The 23,946-nt window shown below is 32.2% G+C and overlaps 1 protein-coding gene across 1 annotated transcript in view; it reads left to right on the plus strand.

The window, feature by feature from the left end:
* Window positions 1-23,946, plus strand: part of LOC123708166 (glypican-6) — a 67,155-nt gene that overhangs the window by 35,481 nt on the left and 7,728 nt on the right. The window contains exons 2-4 of the mRNA XM_045658707.1: window positions 5,484-5,636; window positions 20,638-20,761; window positions 20,899-21,009. Coding sequence (XP_045514663.1) covers window positions 5,484-5,636; window positions 20,638-20,761; window positions 20,899-21,009 — 388 coding nt within the window. The remainder of the gene's footprint in view (window positions 1-5,483; window positions 5,637-20,637; window positions 20,762-20,898; window positions 21,010-23,946) is intronic.

Raw genomic sequence — 23,946 nt, forward strand, 5'->3', positions numbered from 1 at the left:
TTATCGGTTTACTCAAAATAATAGCTGTCGTAAGAAGTATCAAAGGTCGGATGTTACGAATTAATGATATCATCACGATACCTGTGCAAGGTTGTTTAGAGGTAATAAGAAATACATCGATTTTTATGTGACCCAGATTATAGCTGTTACTAAGTACTAATTATAAAAATTATAAGGTGTAATCGCAATTATAGTATACTCTTACTTCATATTTTATTTGTTTTCATTTGTTTGTCTGTTTTTTCCGTTTGTCTTTTTCCGGGTATATAGTAAAAAAACGTTCAAAAAGAGTATTTTTGCCTCGCTTACATCTGTCAACACAGCGTAAACACAATTTGACAGAAATAGACGACAGAGTCCCTTTATAAGAAGATTGCAATTTTGTGTAATTTATAGATAAGGGCGTTAAAATTTAACTTAAGGGTTCACGCCGCTAAAACTGTAATCTTTTGTCTGCAATGTTAACAATTCCTTCTACAAGTGCTATACTATAGTTGAAAAAACAAAAACCAAAACAGAATATCTAGAGTGAGACTTTTGTGATGCTTCAGTGAATTCCTTTTTGACATTTTTTCGCCGAATCCTCATCAGCTTTAGTACTTTTAAAAGCTTCGAATAGTGCAGAATCACTGCGCATTTTAAGTTCGGAAAAACTGTCGTAATGTCCAATAGAAGTCCGGAAGGGTAGGATATAAGCATGCATAAAAATAACAAAATAGAATCACTGAACCAAAAATGGGCCCAACTTAGCTTCAATTTGACTACGTGAAAGTAGATTTTCAGTAGTAATATAATGTTGGAGTGACGGCTTCCATTATATTATATCCAAGCCTTTGATGCTACAATATAATAAACATACAAATTACTTAGGCAGTAGGCCAGCTGTGTCGAATTATTTATTTTATTTGTTTACTTGTGGAAATGCTTTGCGCATACGGGCAACCGCGGCGCAACTGCATAGTGCGGGACACTTATGAGGGACTCACTATTGTGCATACCCACTAAAACCCCAAGGCGCTACCAACTATCGCCTTAGGATGCAGTAACATCAAAGCCTTATCCGCTTTAATCATAGATACATGTACAAACGTATTGTACATATCCAATACGTTTTAGGTCATACGAAAAACTGAAGAATCTTTGGGTAAGACGGTTTCCTTACTATGTTTTCCTTTACCGCATACCACGTGCTAACTACTAGGCTAAGGTTTAGAAACATGCCAGCGCTATATAATTATATTAGGGCGTTGAGGGTGCATTGTTTTGCAACGATTCAATAATCAAATGTACAATACAAAATCCTTCAATTTGTTGCGATACAATGGCTTTTATTTAACAACTCTATAAAGCTTTGGCAACGTGGGGTATGATTGGGGCCGACAAGTTGGAATATTTTGTTGATGTTTTTAGATTATTTGATAAATATAAGTTAAATGTTGTTTTTTTTCGTAAGTTTCCAATATATTTGACTAGTTTTAAGGGTTTAAGTTTTTATATAAAAAAATGGTATACAATTCGACGCATTCCTTCAATTGTATCAAGTTTTCATTTGTCTTTTTTTATATATATGAGGTTGGGAAAATTACTTTTAACGTGAGTTCATGGTAGACTTACTGATATTATATCCAAAAATTATAGAGCAATTACGATAGAAGGTGTGAGTTGTTCATTTAAGCTGTTATTATAACAAAAACACTCGCTAAGTCAGGAACAAATTATCAAAGGGAAATATGAAATAAAATTACCGCACTTGTAGCGAGGGTGCTAGTCTCCGGGGCGGAATCTCTTTTCGCTTTAAATAAATCATTTCCCTCTAAAGTAGGTCGCTGAGGGTTTATGTTTATTTACAAGATAAACTGTCGTAAATGAATAGGTTTTTAACGAACTTTTCAGACGAAACGATTTTGCTTTTCATTTGATTGTCAAACAAAATAACTAAGATTACATAGATACGGGACGTGTTACGTCTTTCTGTCTGACAGTTTTTTTTATGTGGTTTTATAATTTTTTATTTTAGTAATTAATTGCGATAAGTCCTTTAAATTACGTTTTTTTATATAACAAAGGCCAACGGGCAGAAGGTTCATCTGATATTAAGTGATGCCGCCCATAGACTCACACATTACCCTCTGGTAAAAGTCTGCAACGCACATTGTTTTGTAACGGATACAAAATAAATTATTTTAAATAAGGTTTGGATATCCTATAAAGATTATATCAACAATTTTAGTTTAATTAATATTTAATACAGTTGAGGGTAATTAATTCATACAATTTAAAAAGTGTTTGAATTAATTACTTGACGTATTACGAGTATGCTACGCATGCAGCAAAAGCTCTCAAATTATTAAATGTTTCACACATTGCATAACGTTATCTTTCGCAAATTGTGGTTTTCAAATGTTAACACTCAAGTTAAGTGAAATATCTTGTCCCTGTTTCAGAAGGTTCATAGGTTACACTGATAATAAGCTTCCGTATACGTCAATTGTTAATGATGATTGAATCTATCAATCTTCTACTTATAGTCCCTGTATATTATTACAATTAACAATAATTTTCTATAACATTGAGTATTAAACTTTGTAATATTTGACCTAAAATTATACCCTAAATGAGACCTTAAATTTAAAATCTATACGAATATTAAATCAAAGATGAATGAACTTTTAAATTATACAATGTGCATCTCAGTAAGATAGACTGCTTTTGAAATATTAAAAATAAATTATATTCTTACGGGAAGTCATGTAAGCTCAACAAACGAAGTTATAATGACTTGTCTCAGTGTTTTATTCATAAGTTTGTTTGTACCAGAGATTAAAGAGGGATGCACTAAATCATACGCGTGCAACTCCGTTTGTTTATGCTAAGGTGTTAGTGTTTTTGCGTTTCTTAGAATTCGTCTAACTTTGGATGTTTTTTTGGTTACGTTTTTGTAAACGAATCTCTAGCACAATTGTGTGTTTTAAGTCAGTTTTTGGCTGCCACGCGGAACAAACTATCCACTAGTAGTATTTCCAAACCGATTGATTTCGAGTCCTTCAAGAAAGCGTAAGCCGGAAAATGATTTGCGAGCCTTCTAGCAGTGTAAGTGTCCATGCAGTTCCTTCCATTACCGTTCCGTGTTAATATTGATTCACGCTTTGTGAACTAAGTTTGTAATAACTACCATGAACTACCCTAACGAAAAAGTTAAATACTTAGCCAATTTGCAAATATTTAGATGTAAATCATTAAATATAGGTATGCCTAATCACATACGTAAAACAACGAACGCATTGTTGTTTAAAATAGCAGTTGGCTATTTTAAACAACAATGCGTTCAAACACAACTTATATTTAAAACTGTTTCCCTCTGAAAATCGCTGTCATACTGCATGGTTCTAGAAGTATTAGTAATATTTGACCAGTTGGTGATGATTTGACGAGACGAATCCCTCGTCTCTGTAAACATTAAAATATCAAAAGGTTGTGGTGTCGCACGTTATCCGCCCCTCACTTGGGGATGCCACTTGATTGCAGGGCAGACCAAGGGATTAGCGATAGAGGTTGAGTCATTTACATGTTACTGACATATTCTAAGTCTTTGGTTAGCTCTGATATATAGTAAGCTGATAATGTGTAAGCATTTGTTAAAATAAACAAGTTGTTTGCTGGTATTGTTGAAAAATATCATTATTAACAAATTAATATAGTTTGGTTTGGAAAAAATACATTTCAAACGTAGAGAGAGGTCTTTTTATTATAATTGTTAAATTTGGATGTTTTAGGTAAACGTCATGTTAGGTTGAAATAATTACACACTTAGCTCCAAATATCTAGAATCATACATGTTGGAACATATTATGAAACTAGAAAAATATAAATGAAGTCTATAATATTATAAACGCTTTGCTCCTTTCCCTGAAACCGGATCCCAGGATTAATTCATATTGACCCCACAAGCCAGCTATGCAAATTACATTGAACTCTCGTGCCTCACTATTAAAGCTATATTTGCTTGATTACCTTAAATCCGAATTATCCTAGTTGGGATGAAGCAAGCACGTCTACTATGCGGTGACGCGTCAATAGTTGTATTAATTGAGATATTGTTATTGGAATATTTTATACTATGTTGAAGTTTTTAATTCCTAAGCTGCAAGTTGACAATCTTACATATGTTTATTTAGATTTTGATTAATTTTTATTTCAATTTTTGTAACGGATGAAAATGTCAGTCAGTAATTCTAGAAAACTCGTAACATAATGAAAGTAATAAAACGGAAAATGAATTCAGTTTCAAACTTATAAATAAGCTGTAATAATCAGGACCGTATAATGTGAAAGTAAAATATTTTTGATGTTTTTTTTTTTATATAACCAAGTTTATATACAAAATCTAAACTATTCTCAAACACCTTGAACATAAAAACAACAAGTTTATATACAAAATCTAATTGTAAATCTAAACTATTCTCAAACCCCTTGAACATAACATTTATCAAAACACGAACTGAAGATTTATTCTAAATGCAAAGAAATTGAGGTTAAAACTTTGAACTTTTCTAAGAATTTTATTCGGGCAACAAAAATTGGCATGAGTTAGCTATAGTATATAAAACAAATGTTATCAGAACAAATTCTACAATAGTATATAAAGAGTAATAGTAGTTGTTTGTACAATCATTTGATATTATAGTAATATTGGAACTCTATCAGGGAAAAGGGACCCGCCCTAATGTTGACAATTTCGTTACTATCGATCCCATCAAGTTTTAATTTTTGACATAATAGTGTTGTTTATGTATCGATATTTTTGAAAATCAATAAGCTTAATAAGCTATTAATAATAAAATATCTATTCTATTTTATAAAAAATCTATTCTATTTTATAAAAAGTTACAATAAAAACGTATTTTTCAGTATCCTTTTGTTTTAAGACTAAATAAATATCGAGATATCAATGTGGTCGCAAATGACAAATTCCGAGCCATTACTGTTTAATTAATTGTTTATCTTATGGATATCAAGATAATAAATATTCGTGTTGTAAAATTAAAATGTCATGTCATAGACATTTTATCTCTGTAATAATCATTTGCAATTTGGCGCGTCACTACGTCTTTAAGACCCCTGTTTCCGACCCCATCACTACCTTATATAATCTATGGGGCTGAAATAAGTTTAAACATCCGCTCGATGAAGAGTTTATTGCATTACGAGCGACTTGGGGTGTGCATAGACAACCGTGACAGAATACTAACTTCCAATTTTGAATTTGAAAACACGTAGGCATCTTGTATTATTCATGGATTTTTTTTAAAATTATTAAACGTATTTTTTTTTAAATATTACGTTATTTAGAAGACGTAAAACTAATGTCTTGTTCACGCCTTTGATTATATTAAATATGTTTAGAGAAAAAGTTATTACGTTGAAGTTTTTTTATTTCTTTTTTATATTACTTCTTAATAATTAATTATATAATTATTTTGCAGATGCCGGGGAATTATGTTCAAACAAAGGATGCTGCGGGCCCAATGCACGGCCTCGACTCACACAACAAGCGCATACGCAGCTAGAAGGGGCGCTAAGAACAGAGCTTACCAAGTTAGCCGATATCCTAGGGAACAAGGCGAAGAAATTTGATGGTAAGTAGAGAGTACCAAAAGATTTTCCTTTTTTTAAAATTACGAATTGGAAATCTACACAACCGGGAGTCGCCGCGTAAATGTGAACTGTCAACTAATATATAGCAATTCGTGTTTCGCCCTACTCATTGCCAAATGTGAATGTAATTTGAAATAAATAGTTTTGAAATGTATTTCAGAGGAATTAATTTCGTAATAACGGCGTTCCATTACTAATAATTGCAATAAAACTAATATAAGGTTATTAAAACTATGCTTTTATTACAGAAATGCATTGGTATAATGACAAGTTGTCGTATATAGCACTATAGCTTATGTTAAGTTTGCGAGTAACATGCCGATTTAAATCATTTTCAATCAATAAATAATTTTTAGGTAGCAAACACCTTATATCGTATAGTAAAGTTTAATGAAAAAAAAAATTAAGAACCTTCCTTAGAGACAATATTGTAGAATAATCTTATTCACAGTCAGATTTGGAGCGTGTTGTGTTGTGCGTGACTAAAAATGTTTGGACCTGATTTTCATAGAATATTTAAAACGCATTAGAAATTACCTTTAAGAGGCAAAGGAAGCGTGTATACAATTTGTTTCGTAACTAAATAGATACCCATTAAACCAATAAAATGTAACGTAGGCGTTCAGTGGGCAGTGGCCTTGGACAACTGTCCTAGACGCTCTAATCTTCTGACCCCACTGCGAACCATGACTTGTAAGGCGTTACACGAGTAGGATTTCCTCGGAATTTCTGCACGTACATTAGCCTATATTTACAGCAGTAACCTAACAATATTGTATACTTATAATTGGAATTGCAATTGTGATGTTGTAAAAGTCTCAATTATGAATGTGTATCCAAATAATTACATCCTAATAAATAATATATGTTCTTATAAAAGAAAGAAAATTATTAACAATCAGTAATAAATGTCACTTCCGTTATTAAGGGAAATTTAGTCTTCTAGTAAGAATTTTCAAAATAGCTTCAAACAGATTTTTGCAAAGAAAATCCCAAGTTTATGACTTTCCTTCTTTTCCTATTTTTTTCATGTGTCTTTTGAAGATATGAGAATTAAATATAATGTAACATTAGTCCTCTTCAAGTTTTAGTCCTATTCAGATTTTAGTAAGACTATAACTAAGCGTGGCTGATATAGCGAAGCTGACCAATGAAGCCCAACGTGCTCAAAATATCTAAATCTCTTTCTGCTGTCCACTCAATACAGCATGACTTAAAAATAGTCGCAATAAGCTCGCTGAAGTATAGAATTTGTATAATTATAATATCTTGTAGTATGTTTAATTTAAAATGATAAGCTGTTGTTGATACACCGCGGAGTTATCATCTAATTACTTTAATTTAATTTTTTTATCTTTCTGTTTTTATCCGAGCCCAAAATGTTATCGTTTATTCTGTCTTATTCACATAAACTATAGAGTATACACTGATCATTCATTGGTTACGACATCCATGTATAAGAAAAACAAACTCATTTCGTAAGTGCTCGTTCATATAACGCCGTTTGTACACTATGCAATATAATTTAGATTTTTGCCTATGATACCATAATATTATTTTAAAAAAATGTGTGTGTGTAATAAATAGTGTACACAAGTAAGAAGTGAATCTTCTTTATGACCTTATTTTTCGAAAAACGATCTACTATATGCAACTTTACAGAAATTGGTTAAATAAAGTTAAATTAAATAAAGTTTAACAAAAGGCTTATTATCAGAGACATGAATACAAATAATAAAATTATATCATTTTACCTCATTACTACTAAGATTATTACATAATTTCATTATTGTAATAGAATTATTACTATCATTGTTATCGTTATTATATATCCTTGTTATTAATGGCTTCGAATCTCTTCAAATCAACCGTGGTAGGGACAAGAAAAAGATGGCGCGTAACGGAAAAATGTGACGCGTAACCGAAAAATGTGACCATAATTTTTTCCCAACGCCGAAGAAGTTTTACTTTAAAAACATTATTGTCGTGTTTTATAGCTTTGTTTCTTATAACTTAGTTGTATTAACTAATTTAAATTATATTTTTTTTGTTTTTTCTATTTAGCGTGAGTGTTTTTTTGGTATTTGTAATTGAATAAATAAAAATGACTTAGTGGCACTAAAACCTTTTGGGGTCTGGCCTTAGATTTCTGTATCTGTTTCATGATAATTTTTTTGTCAATCAAATAGGCAAGTAGGCGATCAGCTGCAGCTGTCCCTGATACACGTGGGCGACTTTTTAGGTCTAAGGCAAGCCGGTTTTATCACGATGTTTTCCTTCACCGTTCGGGCGAATATTATATGCGAAAGAAAATCCATTGGTGCACAGGGGATCCGGGGATTGAACCTACGACCTCAGGGATGAGAGTCGCACGGTGAAGTCACTAGGCCAAAACCAGGTTTATTGACTATTATTAAGACATAGAAACATTAGGATTAAACCTTTTAGTTTAGATCAATATTATACGCGGATTACGACCTCAAGAAGTCAACGATCAGAAAAGTGTTACTTATAACGCGTTTGTTATAGTGTTGCTTAATGTTTTGTTATAGTTACGATGTGTGTAACCAGCCTTAAAAGTACCGTGATATAAATAAGTGTGACCGCTCCGGGTTATCGCGAGAAAACAGCACTCCGTGCACTTAGACGGTTTCATTGATTTGATTTGAGAAATATTATTGCAAAAGCTAAGCTGTTAGGAGCCACTTGTGTGATTTCTGTATTCTATTTCGTGATCATGTTTTATTAATAGGGACGGTGATCGGCCTTCTGTGCCTGAATTTCGCCGTCGACTTGGGTCTAAGACCTGCCGGTTTTTTTTACGTTTTAGTTCACTGAGCTAGTCTAAATTAGCGTATAGATATAAAGATATGCTGTGTGCACAATTGGTGATCGAGCCGACGACCTTAGGATTTAGAGTCTCAAGCTGAAACTCCTAGACCAACAAAGTTCGTTACCCAGTTAACGCCTAATATTATATTTCGAGACAATACTCCATTTTTGTTTTTATATGAGGGGCAAACGAACCTACTGTGAGGCTTTAAAAGGCAGCCGTCGCAGCATGTTAGCAGGTACGTTGCCGGCCTTTATGAGTCCGTTAAAAGTTGGGAGGTTGTACGCAAAGACGTCTATTTAAAGTCGATTTTCAGAGTATTCATAATTCTAATATTATTAAACGTCTTTAAGCTTTCCATATTTCTTGAGGAATATTATAAACTTATACCACTTCATATAACTGCATTGCGGAGTGGCTTTGAAACGTTTCTATTTAAACTCGGGTTAAATTATAAATTTAACTAATTTTGCCTTACAGTCTAACGTTAAATGACGTTTTAATCGTTAATGTTACTGATTATTCATATATATAGTATTTTGATGGTTCTCTATTCATTTATTCAGCGTTATTTGTCTTCATAAGTATTTTATTTAAGTGTGTTATACAAGTGGTTGGTCAATTGTTTATTATACATGAAACTACAGTCAAAATCTGTTATAACGAAGGGATATTTGGCCGTAAAAACCGATAGTCGTAAAAGCCAATGACGTTATTATTAAGTACACAATACATAGAATTCCGCCGGGACCTTTGATTTTGTTCAATATAACCGGTATGTTGTTCTAAACGATGTCGTTGTAAACGGATTTGATTGTATTATTCTTCGAGAATCTAGAATTTGGGTTGCAATTGGCTTAGAAGTTGTAGCGTATCCGCCCTGTGAGAGAATGGACCAACAGTTAATACAACCTACCAGAAGGTACAAATTATAACCCCAACCGTGATTAGAATCTAATATGGAATTGCAACCTTTTATAAACCGCTTAGGTACAAGATCCCCACAATATGAACTCTGCAACAATTGGAAAACCTTTTAGCTCTGTGCTGTTTCTGTATCTGTTGCGTACTCATTTGTTTTTCGTAATAGGCAAGTAGGTCATCAGCCTTCTGTGCCTCACACACGCGGTTAACTGTTTGGGGCTTTCCTTTACCTTTAGCGAGTGTTAAATCCGCACAATAGAAAGACCGTTCCGACCGAAATTTTTCTCTTACTAGGGTTGCCTGGAAGAGATCGCTAATTAGCGATAAGGCCGCCCGTTGCATGCCTTGTCTTTTTTATGTATTGTGTTATTTGTGTTTCTTTTATTTTTATTGCAACGAAGTGTGACTAAATAAAATAAATAAAGTCAAAGCTATAATAAAATACAAGTATTTCTTTAATTAGTAAAAAGTGGATAATATATGAGTAAATAACTAAAGTACGTCAAATATCAAATATGTCAACATTCTTATAAACTGTACTAGAATGTATCATGTATGTACAAACATAGCGTATAACGACTAATAAGGCTTTGAGCATATCCATGACCTAACCTAACCTTACTGTTCTTTGTTATATGAATAACTTAGATATGTAAAGTATTCATTGATTATTAATACTTTAACAAATATGTATGCTCAAATATTGTGTCATTTTAACGATGTTAACAATATAAGACTCATATATAAAACTCCTAAAAAAGCCTTTGAGTTCAGTTCATAAAATGAATAACGAACAATATTGTAAAGAATAAAGGATAACTTAGACCCATAAATAGTCTACATTTGTTGGACACTGATGACTGATTACCTAGTTATTAAAATCTATATTAATAAAACAGACAAATAAATGGCAAAATTAGTCTCACGTACTCTTTATGGTCTTAGACTAATATAGCACGGCTCGATTCTGTAGCATTCTTTTTTTTTATTAATATTAAATGAGTGCTCCTGACTTCCGTTGCGGCTGACTGAGAGAGGCATATCGTTTTTTGTTCCATTCTTTACGTTTCCTTTATAAATGACGTAAAATTCATATATAAAACATGTAGTTTCAATTTATATCAGCAAATTAATTACATTTAAATGGATAATCCCTCGACATTAATTTAAAATTATACGAAATCGAGCAAAACTGGGATTCTGTACTTTCATACTACTTGGACCTGTGTCTTTTGGAAATTTTTCACTACACAAACAATGGCGCGTATCATTTGGACAAAATTCTACACTTAACCGTGATCACTTAATTCCGTGGGAGTCTATGGGTGGGAAAGTAATGTCAATATTGACTGTAGGCGGACAGTAGGCCCACTGGCACCACAACGTTTTAAGTTAATTAGTATTCATAAGTATTAGGTACAAGTATCGTTATGAAAGAAAATTTGTTTATGTAAATACCGAAAAATAGCTTTAACCCGTTTTAAAATGACTGTGCGTTTCATACAACTTTAACGTAGTATAAACTAGCTGCTTTGTTATTCGTATAAGCATTTACTCTATGATATAATACAGAGAGCGAATACCAATATAGACTTCACAATCACAAGCCAAAAATGTACGTCAATATTTTTATACAAGTATTTAGTTTCTGTGTCTAACATATGTCGAGTTTGGGGATTTAAGACATGCCGGTTTCTTTCAATGTGTGTGGAGCCAATGTTGAATGCGTCTAAAGAAAGAAAACTGCATTGATTCACAGCCGCAATTCGATCGTGATGTCAGGAAGAAGCACGCATAAGCTGCAATTGCTCTAACCTTACAATAATGGATAAGTTATTTTACCTTAAATTACCTAAATTACCTGCCTTTATTTGTGAGGTTTAACCTGCCGTTAAACCTCACAAAAATAAAATGAAAAACATTTCCCTAACTATATTCCGCGTAGTCTCAAACACCTTGCAAAAGGACGTCTTGAAAGTCAAAAGTTGTTACGGCTCTCGAGTAGCGCGTCACAAAGAGTTTCTCTGCACACTCTCAAGAGTGTTTGTTGAATTCATAACTGTAATAATTCCATCTGTTGGAGACCTAATTGCATTTTCCCTACAAGGCGGAGAGAAAATTAATACGAGACATGGCGAAAAGAGCAACGGAAATACTTGTTCGGTTGTTATATTAATTGCCGTGATAGATTTATTGAAATGACATTTCCGCCGTTCAAGTCACTCCTACCACGTTGCAATATAAAGTTTAAGGAAGGGGGGCATATACCAACCACATTTTCTCGACCTCAACCATCTACCGTGGTTGGTATTAGGGGTCTTATAAAAATAAAAATATTTTTTTAAAACAGTGAAAAGTAATTTTGATTAGCTTTAACCTTTTAAACTTGCTTTAGACTAAAAGTTCTAAGTTTAAATTAAGAAGAAACCAAAAGAAATAATATATGATGTTTTCTAGAAGAGTTGCACAGAAAAAAAAAATTAACACACGATAGCAGAACGGGAAAGTAGATAATATGAAGATCACACATAAGATGCCCCTTTGTGAAACTATCTGAAGTATTTCTGAACCAATTGGAATTAGGGTCCATAAAGGGAAGAGCGTACCAATTCTAAAAAGGCCGGTAACGCACTTGCGAGCCCTCTGGCATTGAAAAGTATAGTGAGCAGTGTTGGCCTAGCGGCTTCAGCGTGCGACTCCAATCCCTGAGTCATAGCTTCGATCCCCGGCTGTGCACCAATGGACTTTCTTTCTATGTGTGCATTTTAGATTCTGTCGAACGTTGAAGGACCACCGTGAGGAAACCGGCTTGCCTTAGCCCGACAAAATCGACGGCGTGTGCCATGCACTGGTGGTTGATCATCTAGTTGCCTATTAGATTAACAAATGATCATGAAACAAATACCAAAACCTGAGGTCCAGACCTAAAATGGTTGTAGCGCCACTGATGTATGATTTTTTAAGAAAAATATAATAATTGTGTTAATTAATTCTTAAATGAAGCAATAGAGTGCGAATACAGGTCGACATCAACTTTAGTTTATTAATGCAACTAGGTATAGACGTATTTTGAACTTTTAATTTGTGAGCTTTTCTCTAAAGAAAATCTTCCTCTTGTTGACTATAATTGTGTATTGATTCCTCAAAGAATGCAAAATGTATTGTAATGAGATTTCATCATTACAAATTAGGTCACACCAAGCTTCCATTTTGAGGGTCTGAAGTGCTTTCAGCGAATCCAATTACCTTGGACTTTCTACACAGGTATTGTCATTTGCTCATGTCCACGTCAGATGTACGCAACCTTTTGCCCTTTTGTCATACAAATAATTATTGTAAAGATATTTGAAGGGAAACTTCTTTATCGGCGTTGGAAAAATATTCCGTCACATTTTTCGGTTACGCGCCATCTTTTTCTGGTCCCTACCACGGTTGATTCGAAGCCATTAATAACAAAAATGTATAATAACGGTAACAATGATAGTTATAATTATATTACAATTAATGAAATTCTGTAATAATCTTAATGGTAATAAGGTAAAATGAAATAATTGTATTATTTGTATTCATATCTATGATAATAAAAGCTTTTTGTTAAACTTTATCTTATTTAACTTTATTTAACCAATTTCTGTAAAGTTGCATATAGTATATCATTTTTCGAAAATAAAGTCATAAAGAAGTTTCACTTCTTACATGTGTACACTAGTACACGCACACATTTTTCTGTATTACTATTATGTTTACCAGCTAAATAATAATACAGCTGTAAAAATAAATCTATTATTAAGGATAGGTCCTTACTAATATAAGTTGTTATTCAATAAGTTTAAAATTTTAGTTAAATAAAATTTTGCCATGTCGACGAGTATCGGATCTGTTTGCGAATTAAAAAAAGAAACAAGATAATTCAGAAGTCACCCAGGCCAGTTTTGACCCGGAACCTTTTTCCTGTTACTGAACCAAGGGTTCTCCAACCCTGGTCTACATGACAGACATACCATATAAGGGTCGGCGCCCGGCTCCGCTTCGCAATTAACCGCTGGCCACATGTATTATGTATACGTTTTACAGCAGGCCAATGTATCTGCTGATTTTGTAAAAAGTAGTATGTGAAAGTTGGTAATAGATTTATGTTCCGACCATGGGCGTTGCCAGGAAGGGGGCATGAACGGGCAGCTTGCAACCTCAGATTTCATTTCGAGATTATATTTTTACTTAATAGATAGAACAGCCTTCTGTGCTGAGACACGCCGTCAATCTTAAATCTAGTTTCAAGAGCTGTCAATTGTTTTTTTCTGTATGAAGTTATTTGACATCGCTCAATACGAGATACGAATTAGAATAAATCATGTTCCTCACGATGTTTTCCTTCACCATCACATTCACATGGGTTTTTTTAGTCGAAGTCTCCCCTTTCTTAAAAAAGGGACATTATTACCTAAAAGGGTTGGCGTCCGTACATGGGTTTACTGCGCACATATAATAAAAAGTCCTTTGGTTTACAGCCGGGGCTGGAACCTGAGGTGAGAGTAGCACGCTCAAGCCACTAGGCCAACACAGCTCCAATATTTATATACAACGTGTATGTAAAAGCTCTAATAGTGTATTATGGCAGTATTTAAGTCTCGATATATCTCGTGTGAACGATCGTTAACTAACAGATGGTCGTTATCTTCGAGTGCACGTGGGCGTTTATTTTTAGATTTCGAATAATATTGGTGTGAATACCACACTTTATGTCTAAATCGAAGAACCCACATTACCTTTAGTGGTATTTGAAAAGTGATTTTTAAAATTCCATCCAATTATCTATACGCTGTGTTTATATTTAAAACTAGCTGCTCCCGCGAACTTCGTTTCGCCTTGATATGACTTTCTTACTTACCTTTTTAGTAGCTGTATAACATATACAATATTATGCTATGTTACCTCATACAGACACAGATTGCTTTTCTGGAATAAAAACCTAAGTAAACTTTTTAAATATTTAGTAGTTACTGTGTTAGAAAACTGGCTTTTAGGGTGTGGTGCAACTTATCTCTCCATATGAACCTTCCTTAGAGTTTTGTATTTGGTCCAGCCATGTTAGAGTTTTGCGCTTGGCAAAATATATTTGATTCATTTTTATTTAAATTGATTGTAAAAGACATGTTTATGTTATTGTCTTTGGTTAACGACAAATCGTCAAATGTCGAATCTGTCAAGATAGACTGTCAACATCACGATGTTGGAGTCTCGCTGACCAAACACGCACTCGAAACGTCAAGTAATGTAAATAATGTAACTCGCGTTTTAAATATGAGTGATAGAAGTGTTTTTATGTTTAAAAACAGTTCTGCATCTTCTTCTTTATTTTCTAGTCGATTTTATTTTATGGTTATGATTGCCTATTATTTCGGAAATAAAAAAATCTTGAAGAATACTGAAGATCGTGTTGGTGTTGTATTATCTTCCTCATACGGCGTGTAAGGACCTACTTAGCCTGGTCCAGCGAGTAAGGCATCGGGCCTAGAGAAGAAGCCTCTTGTGCCTTCGGTCACCTGAAGCTTCTACAAGTTCAGCTTGAAGCTCGGGATCCTTTGGTCCACTAAGAAAGAATGGTTATCGCTTGTAGTGGTCCCAGAATTGACAAATTAGTCCTCTTTCCCATCACCACTTTTGAAGTGCATCGTAACGTTTCAATACGCTTAGCCTAGAAGACTAGTTCGATTACATTCGAACACTGCATAGAAAATATATCTGGAACAAGATGACGTAAATTAAAACCAAAATACTCCAACATATTAATAAATATCCAGTTACAAGTTCATAAATTAACAACGGTTCATTTAACTAAGTACAAGTGCATTAACACCATTTCGTGTCGTGGACAGATTATGATTAATATGTAACTAACGTGGCGTTAACCACTAATCATCTTTAGAAGCGCTACAAGCTATGTTATCATTACTCTTGGCTCGAGTGACAATTTTTGAAGTGTCAAAAATGACATATGGCGGGACCCTAAATTAATCGACAAATTATGAAATATAAAACTTGTTGTGCACTCGAAATTAGATGTTTCAGTCACATGACACGATTCCAACTTAAAACAAGACTTTTGCACTTTCTTTTGACATATGGCTTCCTGTCAACTGTAAGAAGGTCTTATCAGATAATTTGTGATTCGTTTACTTCTTGCTTAAATATTTAAGACCAAGCATAGCGAAATATAAATATATGTTTCAATTTTAATAAATTCATATACAAATTAAAATAAGTAGTTTATATTTCACAACATTCGATAAGCAATCATACTAAATTACAGTAGTTTATCCGATACCTAGTAACTATCAAATTGATACACCTTGTCTATTTACTGTGATAAACAATTTGATAAAAATGTTTACTTATTATTTTTAGAAACGAACGATAGTTGAATATTGTTTTAATAAGAATTGTTTTAGGCTAGAATCTGAAAACACTAGAATCATTTTATATTTTACTACACCTACCAACATTTTGGTATTCTAAAGGCTAAAGAGACAATACTTGTAAAAAGTTTAAATGCATCACATACTGAGCCGAACGCTTTCAGCTGCCAGCTAAATCCCTGTGACGAGGTTGTGCGGTGCGCTGGGCACGTGGCCCGCGAGATGATGTGCCTAACGGTTTAAAATAAACTTGAAAATTATAAAAAAAACATATTTGCTCTGAAAACCTTAATTAATACGCAAAAATAATTGAGCTTGCTTTTTTGAGTAAATGAACACTTGAACTGTGTGATCGAAGTGCAACTAACACATAACGTAATAATATATTGTAAACCGTTTATTAAACTGCCTGTCTTAATGTTGATGTCTGGTATTTATCGTCGTATGTAGAGTGTGATTCATCAATTTCACTATGTCTTACCTCATGCCTATTAGGTAATAACATTATCGGGATTAGTTCAATTTAATTAGTGATCATAAACTGGATCGGTATACCAAATATTGATTAATTTGGTAGCCGAAAAATACAGTACTTTAAAAGGTATCCGTACAGAAGAGAAAACACAATAAATATTTTAAAATCTTTTTCTTTAATCGATTGAAAAGCTGTTAAAGGGATCTTAAAGTACTTTTTAGTTTTCGATTCATAAAATTATTTGCGTATTTTTCGTTTAAAAGCACTTTTATCTTTTTGTTTTGTCTACTCACGAACCAACTTTTCACCTTCATATAATGTGTGGGCGTAACGAAGGTCACTAACTCGGAAGCTATTCTCGGACACCACAGATGTAGTGCACGGCTTCCTTTGATTTTATACATTACTGGTATCTGTTTGATTTCTTAGAATTTACTGAACAAAACACGTCTTAAGACGTTTTTACAAATTAATATTGAAGAGAGATTTAACATAAGTTCGTGTTAAAATAATTCAAATTAATACATTTTATTTTACTGAGCTAAGCTGTCAGGACGATTATCTTACCATCCCGATCAGTAATCATAATTTTGTTTCATAAAAATATTGATGTAAGAAGAGAAGATAAAGGACTAAATTACACAATTAAAACTGCTGTTCGATGATGGTAATTTTGTTAAGGAGAATAAAGTTCTTTAAACATTATATATAAACCTTGTGACTAAAGGTTGTTTCAGCAGGTAGGACTGTCGTTAGCGATAAGTATTACTCCCGTGATTATCCCAAATTCAATATGTTTTTGACTTCGATTCTGAATCTTACCCATACATTGGACTAAATATATAACTATATTGACATGAAATCTCAAGCTTGTTGACGCTTGTCACAAAAATCGATTTGCGGTAGTCTGTGGTAAGATTTTTGTCTAGTAGCGCAAAGAAACAAGTGCGTGTGCTATGCTCAGTTCATTATACTACAAGAATAATAATGTAAACTTCCCTCAAACAAATAAATATTTATATGTCAGTATAAAAACTACTAAACCGTGCGTGAAATGTATGAATGAATTCCACATTCATTGAATTGTATGTTTCCTCTTTCCTATTAGTTTTCCTGTAAACGCAATTTGTACAAAACTTAAATATCGCATACCCTAAACCACAACATATGTTTGTGGTGTCAATTACCTTTTTAGCGTGGTAAAAGGTTCCTAAAAATTTCTATATAAAGCTATATTGAAGAACATGACACATGATTCGCATATAAAATATTTCATGATGGACTAAAAAAGACGAATTGGACGAAGAAGATCTTGTTCTCGGTAGGATGCAAGTCGATTATTCGGACATATTTGCACTAAGCCTCGTTTCTGAGATGCCTTGTAAGGCATCGTACCTGGTTTATGTTCAGTTTTACACATCACACAATTAATTTATAAAGCTAGTACAAAAGCTCATACATGAACTTTAACATCCTGCAGCGCTACTTATAATTATTATTATATTATCAATTGAAGCTCGACAAATAAACAGAATAATCTTTTATATAACGGGTTAGTAGAAAACGCCTACAAAAACAAATAATAGCGCATCACAGCTTCACATCTGAATCAGGCGGTGTTTCATTATGTTCTTAGAATTTAATATTTCACGAAGACGGAATATTAACTTTTCCTCATATTACTTGTATTTTCAGAATATTGTTCTTCGTATGGTTTTCTTTTATAAACATATCTTTGAAAGTATTTTCAAATTATATAAATACAATCTTAATATATTTTAACAAACATTAATTAATTCGTGATGATTGATTCGTGTCTTTGCATGCTGCTTGGCGTTTGATTTATGAAAACGCTGTATTATAAAAAAAAAACTTTGTTATAGAGTTTGCGATGTCTATGTTCTACCAACCGCTAGAACCTTGATAACTTCTTATGCTTTTTGGAAATTTTATTTAGATAATTATTAAACACTATTAAGTGTATCATAACAACGATAACGGAACCGAATCGTGCGCACGCATCGTACGCATTACATTTGTACATTATCGTATTACACATATAAGGGCATCGATTGATTAGACATTTATTCATTTGAACACTTCCGATATTAGTTTTTATTTGATAGGGATGCCAGATTATAAAATGAAGAAATTTTTTTTTAAATTGTTGGAATGAATAATAAACGTATAATTTTGACAAATTAGTTGTTTTTATTATCAATTATCCTTAAAAAACAGGGAAAATTGTTAGGAAAAATTAAATTAGAGAGAACTAAACACACTTAACACACACGACACACGTTATGTTGCCTAATAAAAAGCGGCGGAGTTCCGCTGCTACCATCTTTTTTGATTTTCTACTCGACACATATTTTTTTATTTATTAAAATTTATCTTTTTATATAATTTATTTCAAAATATTATTGAAATATATAATCAAAATGGGATCAGTAAATAAATGAAGTAAGAGAAAACTTTGATTGTACCAAACATTTCGAATTATATTAGTATAACATTTTAAAATTGTCTATATTATAATAATATAAAGCAGTGTAGGGAACGTTGGGACGTGGGACCCTCGCCCCACAGGGGGGGGTAACTTGATTGTTAAGGGGGCCTTTTTGTAATATTTTTAATTGTAAACGTAATATTAGTTTTTTTTATTATTTGTATTAAAATATACTTATTGTGTTTTTCGTTAACAAGTTCCAAGTAAACCTATCATTAAATTCTCCTCATTTAATTTCTTAACAATTTAATTTTACATATTAAAATATGTATGTTTAATGAAATGAGGCTATGGCACTCAATATGTTAGGAAACACTGTTATTTATAGCATAAAGCATATTGCTTTATAAAGCGATTAGTATGAAAATAATATGATTTACCAAAACTGTTTTTGCTTCGATTTTTATCAAATAAACAAATGAATAAATATAGCCGTCGAGTAAGCGCGTGACGAATAATAATGAAGAGTATATATGCGACAAAATTGCCGCAAACTTCGTCCAATAATATATTAGAACGCGGTCATTGCACTAATATATTACTACTCCTTGGCAAGTCTTGCTTGGTCTTATTTTCAAACGAAAAGGCACTTTTCTTTGTACGGCTTTTTGTATTGATATTGGAAGCTGTATGTCAAGTTTAATAGGTTTTTGACATATGAAAATCACACTTGGTATTAGGTCTTGAATTTAAGGGTGATTCTTACGCTATACTCAGAGTAAAAAAGATTTAAAACAGTACAGATTAAATATGTTTAAGATAGGGCTTTAATTTAAATTATATATTACTAACCCGGGAAACGTCGTTTTGTCATGTGTATTATTTCAAGGAAGCATTTTTTTTAGTTCAATAAAAATAACCTATCTACTATAATAAAAAATAGGGGTTGATCGTAGGGCGGTGACAATTAAGGGTTGCATATATTTTTGTATGCTGTATCATAAAAAAATAAAACAATTTTTTTTGACTTAAAAAATATTGCTGCTTATTACAATTTTAAAGCCCGGTAACGCAACCACTATGTGTGTGGGTGGTGGGTTTGACATTATAAAAAAACCGATATACAAGGTCGCTTTTAAAACATATAATTGTCAAACTATATAAGTTATAAAGACTAAACGTTCTTACATTCAATATTACCTTCTGGTCTATAGATCCATAAATAACTATTATAGGCGTGTTATTCGATTTTAATATTAGTAAACTGGCACTCCTGCGCACATTGCCAGTCGTAGTAACGTCATGCTAAACAAAACAAAGTTTGGACCGATGTTATGTACAAATATATAATAATACCTATTTCTATGATATAAGGGTACATGTGAAAGAAGAGAGACAAGTACTAGAGTATAGGGCATTCTTTTTATAACATTCTGCGCCTTTACACTGAAGTTTTTTTATAAAGGTAATATGTAAAATTTATTTAGAAAATGGAAATATTCAGTATACATTATATAATAATTTAAAGACAGGCTTAACTTAAATAATTGTATGTATTGCAAAAGATATTTACTACACATTAATTTAATACCTTTTACAAAATGAATCATGATTTGAATTACACACCAGAATGTGGTTTTGGACTCGTTTTAATATATAAACAGAACTAATATGATATTACGAATAAGTCATTATTATAAATGAAATTTATATAATGCACACTAGCAACACCGTCATTTAACTTACCAAAGAAGTCGTTCCAAATTTCAAATTTCAACGTCGTTAGCAATTTTTTTCATTACGTAACAGGCCATACAGAATCTTTAATTCTTCACATAATCTATTGTGTTAAATAATTCTAAATATGAAATGTTACTTGTTTCAGAATTCTTCCGGAAACTACTACAGCTCTCGCGCGAGGAGTTCCACGCTATGTTCAAGCGCACGTACGGAATGATTTACGAACAGCATTCCTATGTCTTCGTGCAATTGTTTGAGCAATTGGAAAGGTGAGATATTTGGTCTGACGTATAGAGGTCGATCGTATATTGAAAGGTGTTCCTCTATACTTGAAATAACGATTCCAAATATAATATATAATTTTTATTACACAGATCATATTTCTAAGTACATATTTGACTTCCAGATATTACACACGCGGCGATTCCAATTTCGACGAGATGATGGACAGTTTCTTTGGAATCCTATATCAGAAGATGTTCACGGTCCTCAATTCGCAGTACAGCTTTGATGAGAAGTAAGTCCAACGTTTTTTGTTCGAAGAATTCTAGAAAATTCTATTTATATTTGCAGAATTATATATTAACAGCCTATTATAGTTTTGCACATGGTTTATTTTTACGACGACGCAACAATAATGGTTTCTTGTTGACACAGCTTTATTAAGCATTCTGATTTTATGCTAAATTTTGCTTCGGAAAACGGTTGCAGCAATTCTTAAAATGACGAGTTAATAAAATATAACTACTTAATTTAAGTATACAGACTTGTTTTAGAAAAATCAATCTTTATGTAGTAATTATAAGCTTCATTTTAGTATAACAAACTTGATGTATATAATAAAACTATAAAAGAGTCAGAGTCGACACTTTTATATGCACACCTAAACAAAATAGTGACACACAAGTATCATTTTGCTCGTTAGTCATCTTTGTAACATTTTATTTTAATGTTTTGCTTTGATCTTTTTTAATAGAGTATATCCAGGCCAGACCAATAAAGGCCTTTATTTAATTATTTCATTTATTGGCTAAAATGTTCGTAAATTAACGCGTTTTATATTATACGTTTCTAAAATCGAAAGTAACAAGCCCTGATCACATACATTGTAAAATATTTAAATATCGAATTTATAAAATCATAGTATTTATTTCACCAGGATTTTCACTACGAACTATAGCATGTTTAAGAAAATTAAACAATCTATTATATTACTGGTATGATCTTGCATGTCGGATATCATGGCAATTATCACCAAATATGGTAATAATGAACGAAATTATAACAACGTAGCGTGGAAATACCGAATTTTTGATAAACTTAAGACCTAATTGTCGAAAATATGTTTTTTTTCTTAGTATACGATAACTTATCGCACTTAAATTTTATAATTCGTTTACTAAGTACTTAAGGAAAATATGAAATAATCAAAATTGTATTTATTGAGAGGCAATTTAGTTAATTTTTTTGGCCACTTTGTAAAATAAATTTAAATAAAATAAATATTTCGATATTATTTTTATGAGTTGGTTGCGCTTTTAATTAGATCTAAATCATTATTTTGACGTAAACGATTACTTTTATTTATTTCTCAGGACATATAATTATAACACAAATTTCCATTAAAACAAAGCAAAATTTTTATAAAATGGCATACACAACAATCAATTAATTCAACATATACTATCAAATTCTTAGAAATGATTACTTAATTAATATTTATCAAAGTCAAATCAAGAGCGAAGAATCGAATGCCAAAATCGGGTGTTAATAGTGTATGAGGTCATATACTGGAGATAGTTCATGCTAAGTCACGTTTCTGAATCTTACAATAACAATCTAGAGCAGCCATATCTACTCGGTACATAAAAACATTTGTACATTAGTTAACCTAGGATTTATATTCAAGATTTGCATATAACATATTGTATGATATGACGTGAATTCGTGTTGGAACAGCAAACATGAGATTTTAGACAGCATAACATATTTTATTGGTTGTTGACTTCATTCCTTTGGGATTGCATATGTTATACCCATAGCCTTGATGTTCTATTTTGTAATAAATATTCAGTGACTTGTACATACTATGTAATACATGTATTATGTACCAAAATAGCGATGGAAATTAGCCATGATTATTTGAATAACTCGTAAAAATCTTTACGCTTTTAAAGGAATGTGCGTTAACCACTAAGACACGATGGCACAGTAAGCCTAATGAAATTATAGTTGTTACTAGCCTATCTTGCATGGGCGTTTTTTTAACATATTTTGAAAAATATTATACATGATCGGGGATAAGGTATTGGAATTATTTGAGTACATTCGTTAAGATATATATAAATTATTTTCCTTTTATATTATTTTGGAATTATATATAATACTTTGGAAATATTCGAGAAATCAAATTTCAGAATTCATCTGAATATTCGTGGCTCTGTTTAACTTAAATAAAAGTGACCTACTAATGTAGGTCAAGCCGAAAAACTCCGGTAAACTCTATTGAATAATGCAAAAATACCAAATTTAGTAAATTAAATATAGCTATTTAATTTGCAGTTTAGTATGAATAAAATAGGCCTTCGTTTTGGCATACGCCATTGCCAGCATTATATTAAATGCTTACTTTAACAGCTATTGTAACTAATTTAAGCATCGTATACTCGTACAACATCAATAGAATTATATAAAACTATTAAATTTATTAATGTTGGAAGACCATGATTTTCCCGCGTTTGCCGTCACTACGGATAAAGTTCGGCAATTTGCCCATTATATGTCGGCGAGATAATTATAGGAACTCGTTGTTGTTGGCACAATACCGCCGTTAATCTCCTCACTGATACAATGCATTCAGGAATTCAGAGCCCGCTTTGATACTTAATTTATGACGATACAGTTATCCGCTATTGCTGCATTATAACGCCACTTGTTAGCTTTGATGTCCTTGCTATTTTAATGACTTTGTGTGAGAACAATGCAATGTTAAGGTGATTTGTTTTGATCTTTAAGCTTCGGATGAGATTGTTTGTGATGATTTGGATGGATGTCAATAACACTGTTTTTGGTAACTTTTATTCAACGTAACGAACTTTTAATAATCAACATTATGTTGATGTAAATCATGTTTTCAATGAATAATTTATGAAAAATATACTAACGGCATACATTAGTATATAAAGTTAGTTATTAATACATAAAACACTTCATGAAAAGTAGTGTTCGTTATTTATGTCTAGTTGAAGTTTACGTCGCTTTAATATAATGTGGAGCCCATTGAAGTCCTTCAAAAAAAGAGCGTACCAGTTCATTTGCGTCCTGTCCGTTGTGTCTCCTGTTCTTCTTTTCTTAAAAAATAATAAATGTCCAGTCCAATTCTTATTTAGTCTTTTCGATTATAAGTATGTCATTTTCATAACATTTATCTTAATCCCTCAATTTATTAACGTTC

The sequence above is a fragment of the Pieris brassicae genome, chromosome 4 (genome assembly GCF_905147105.1).
Source record: "Pieris brassicae chromosome 4, ilPieBrab1.1, whole genome shotgun sequence".
Classification (NCBI taxonomy): Eukaryota; Metazoa; Arthropoda; class Insecta; order Lepidoptera; family Pieridae; genus Pieris; species Pieris brassicae.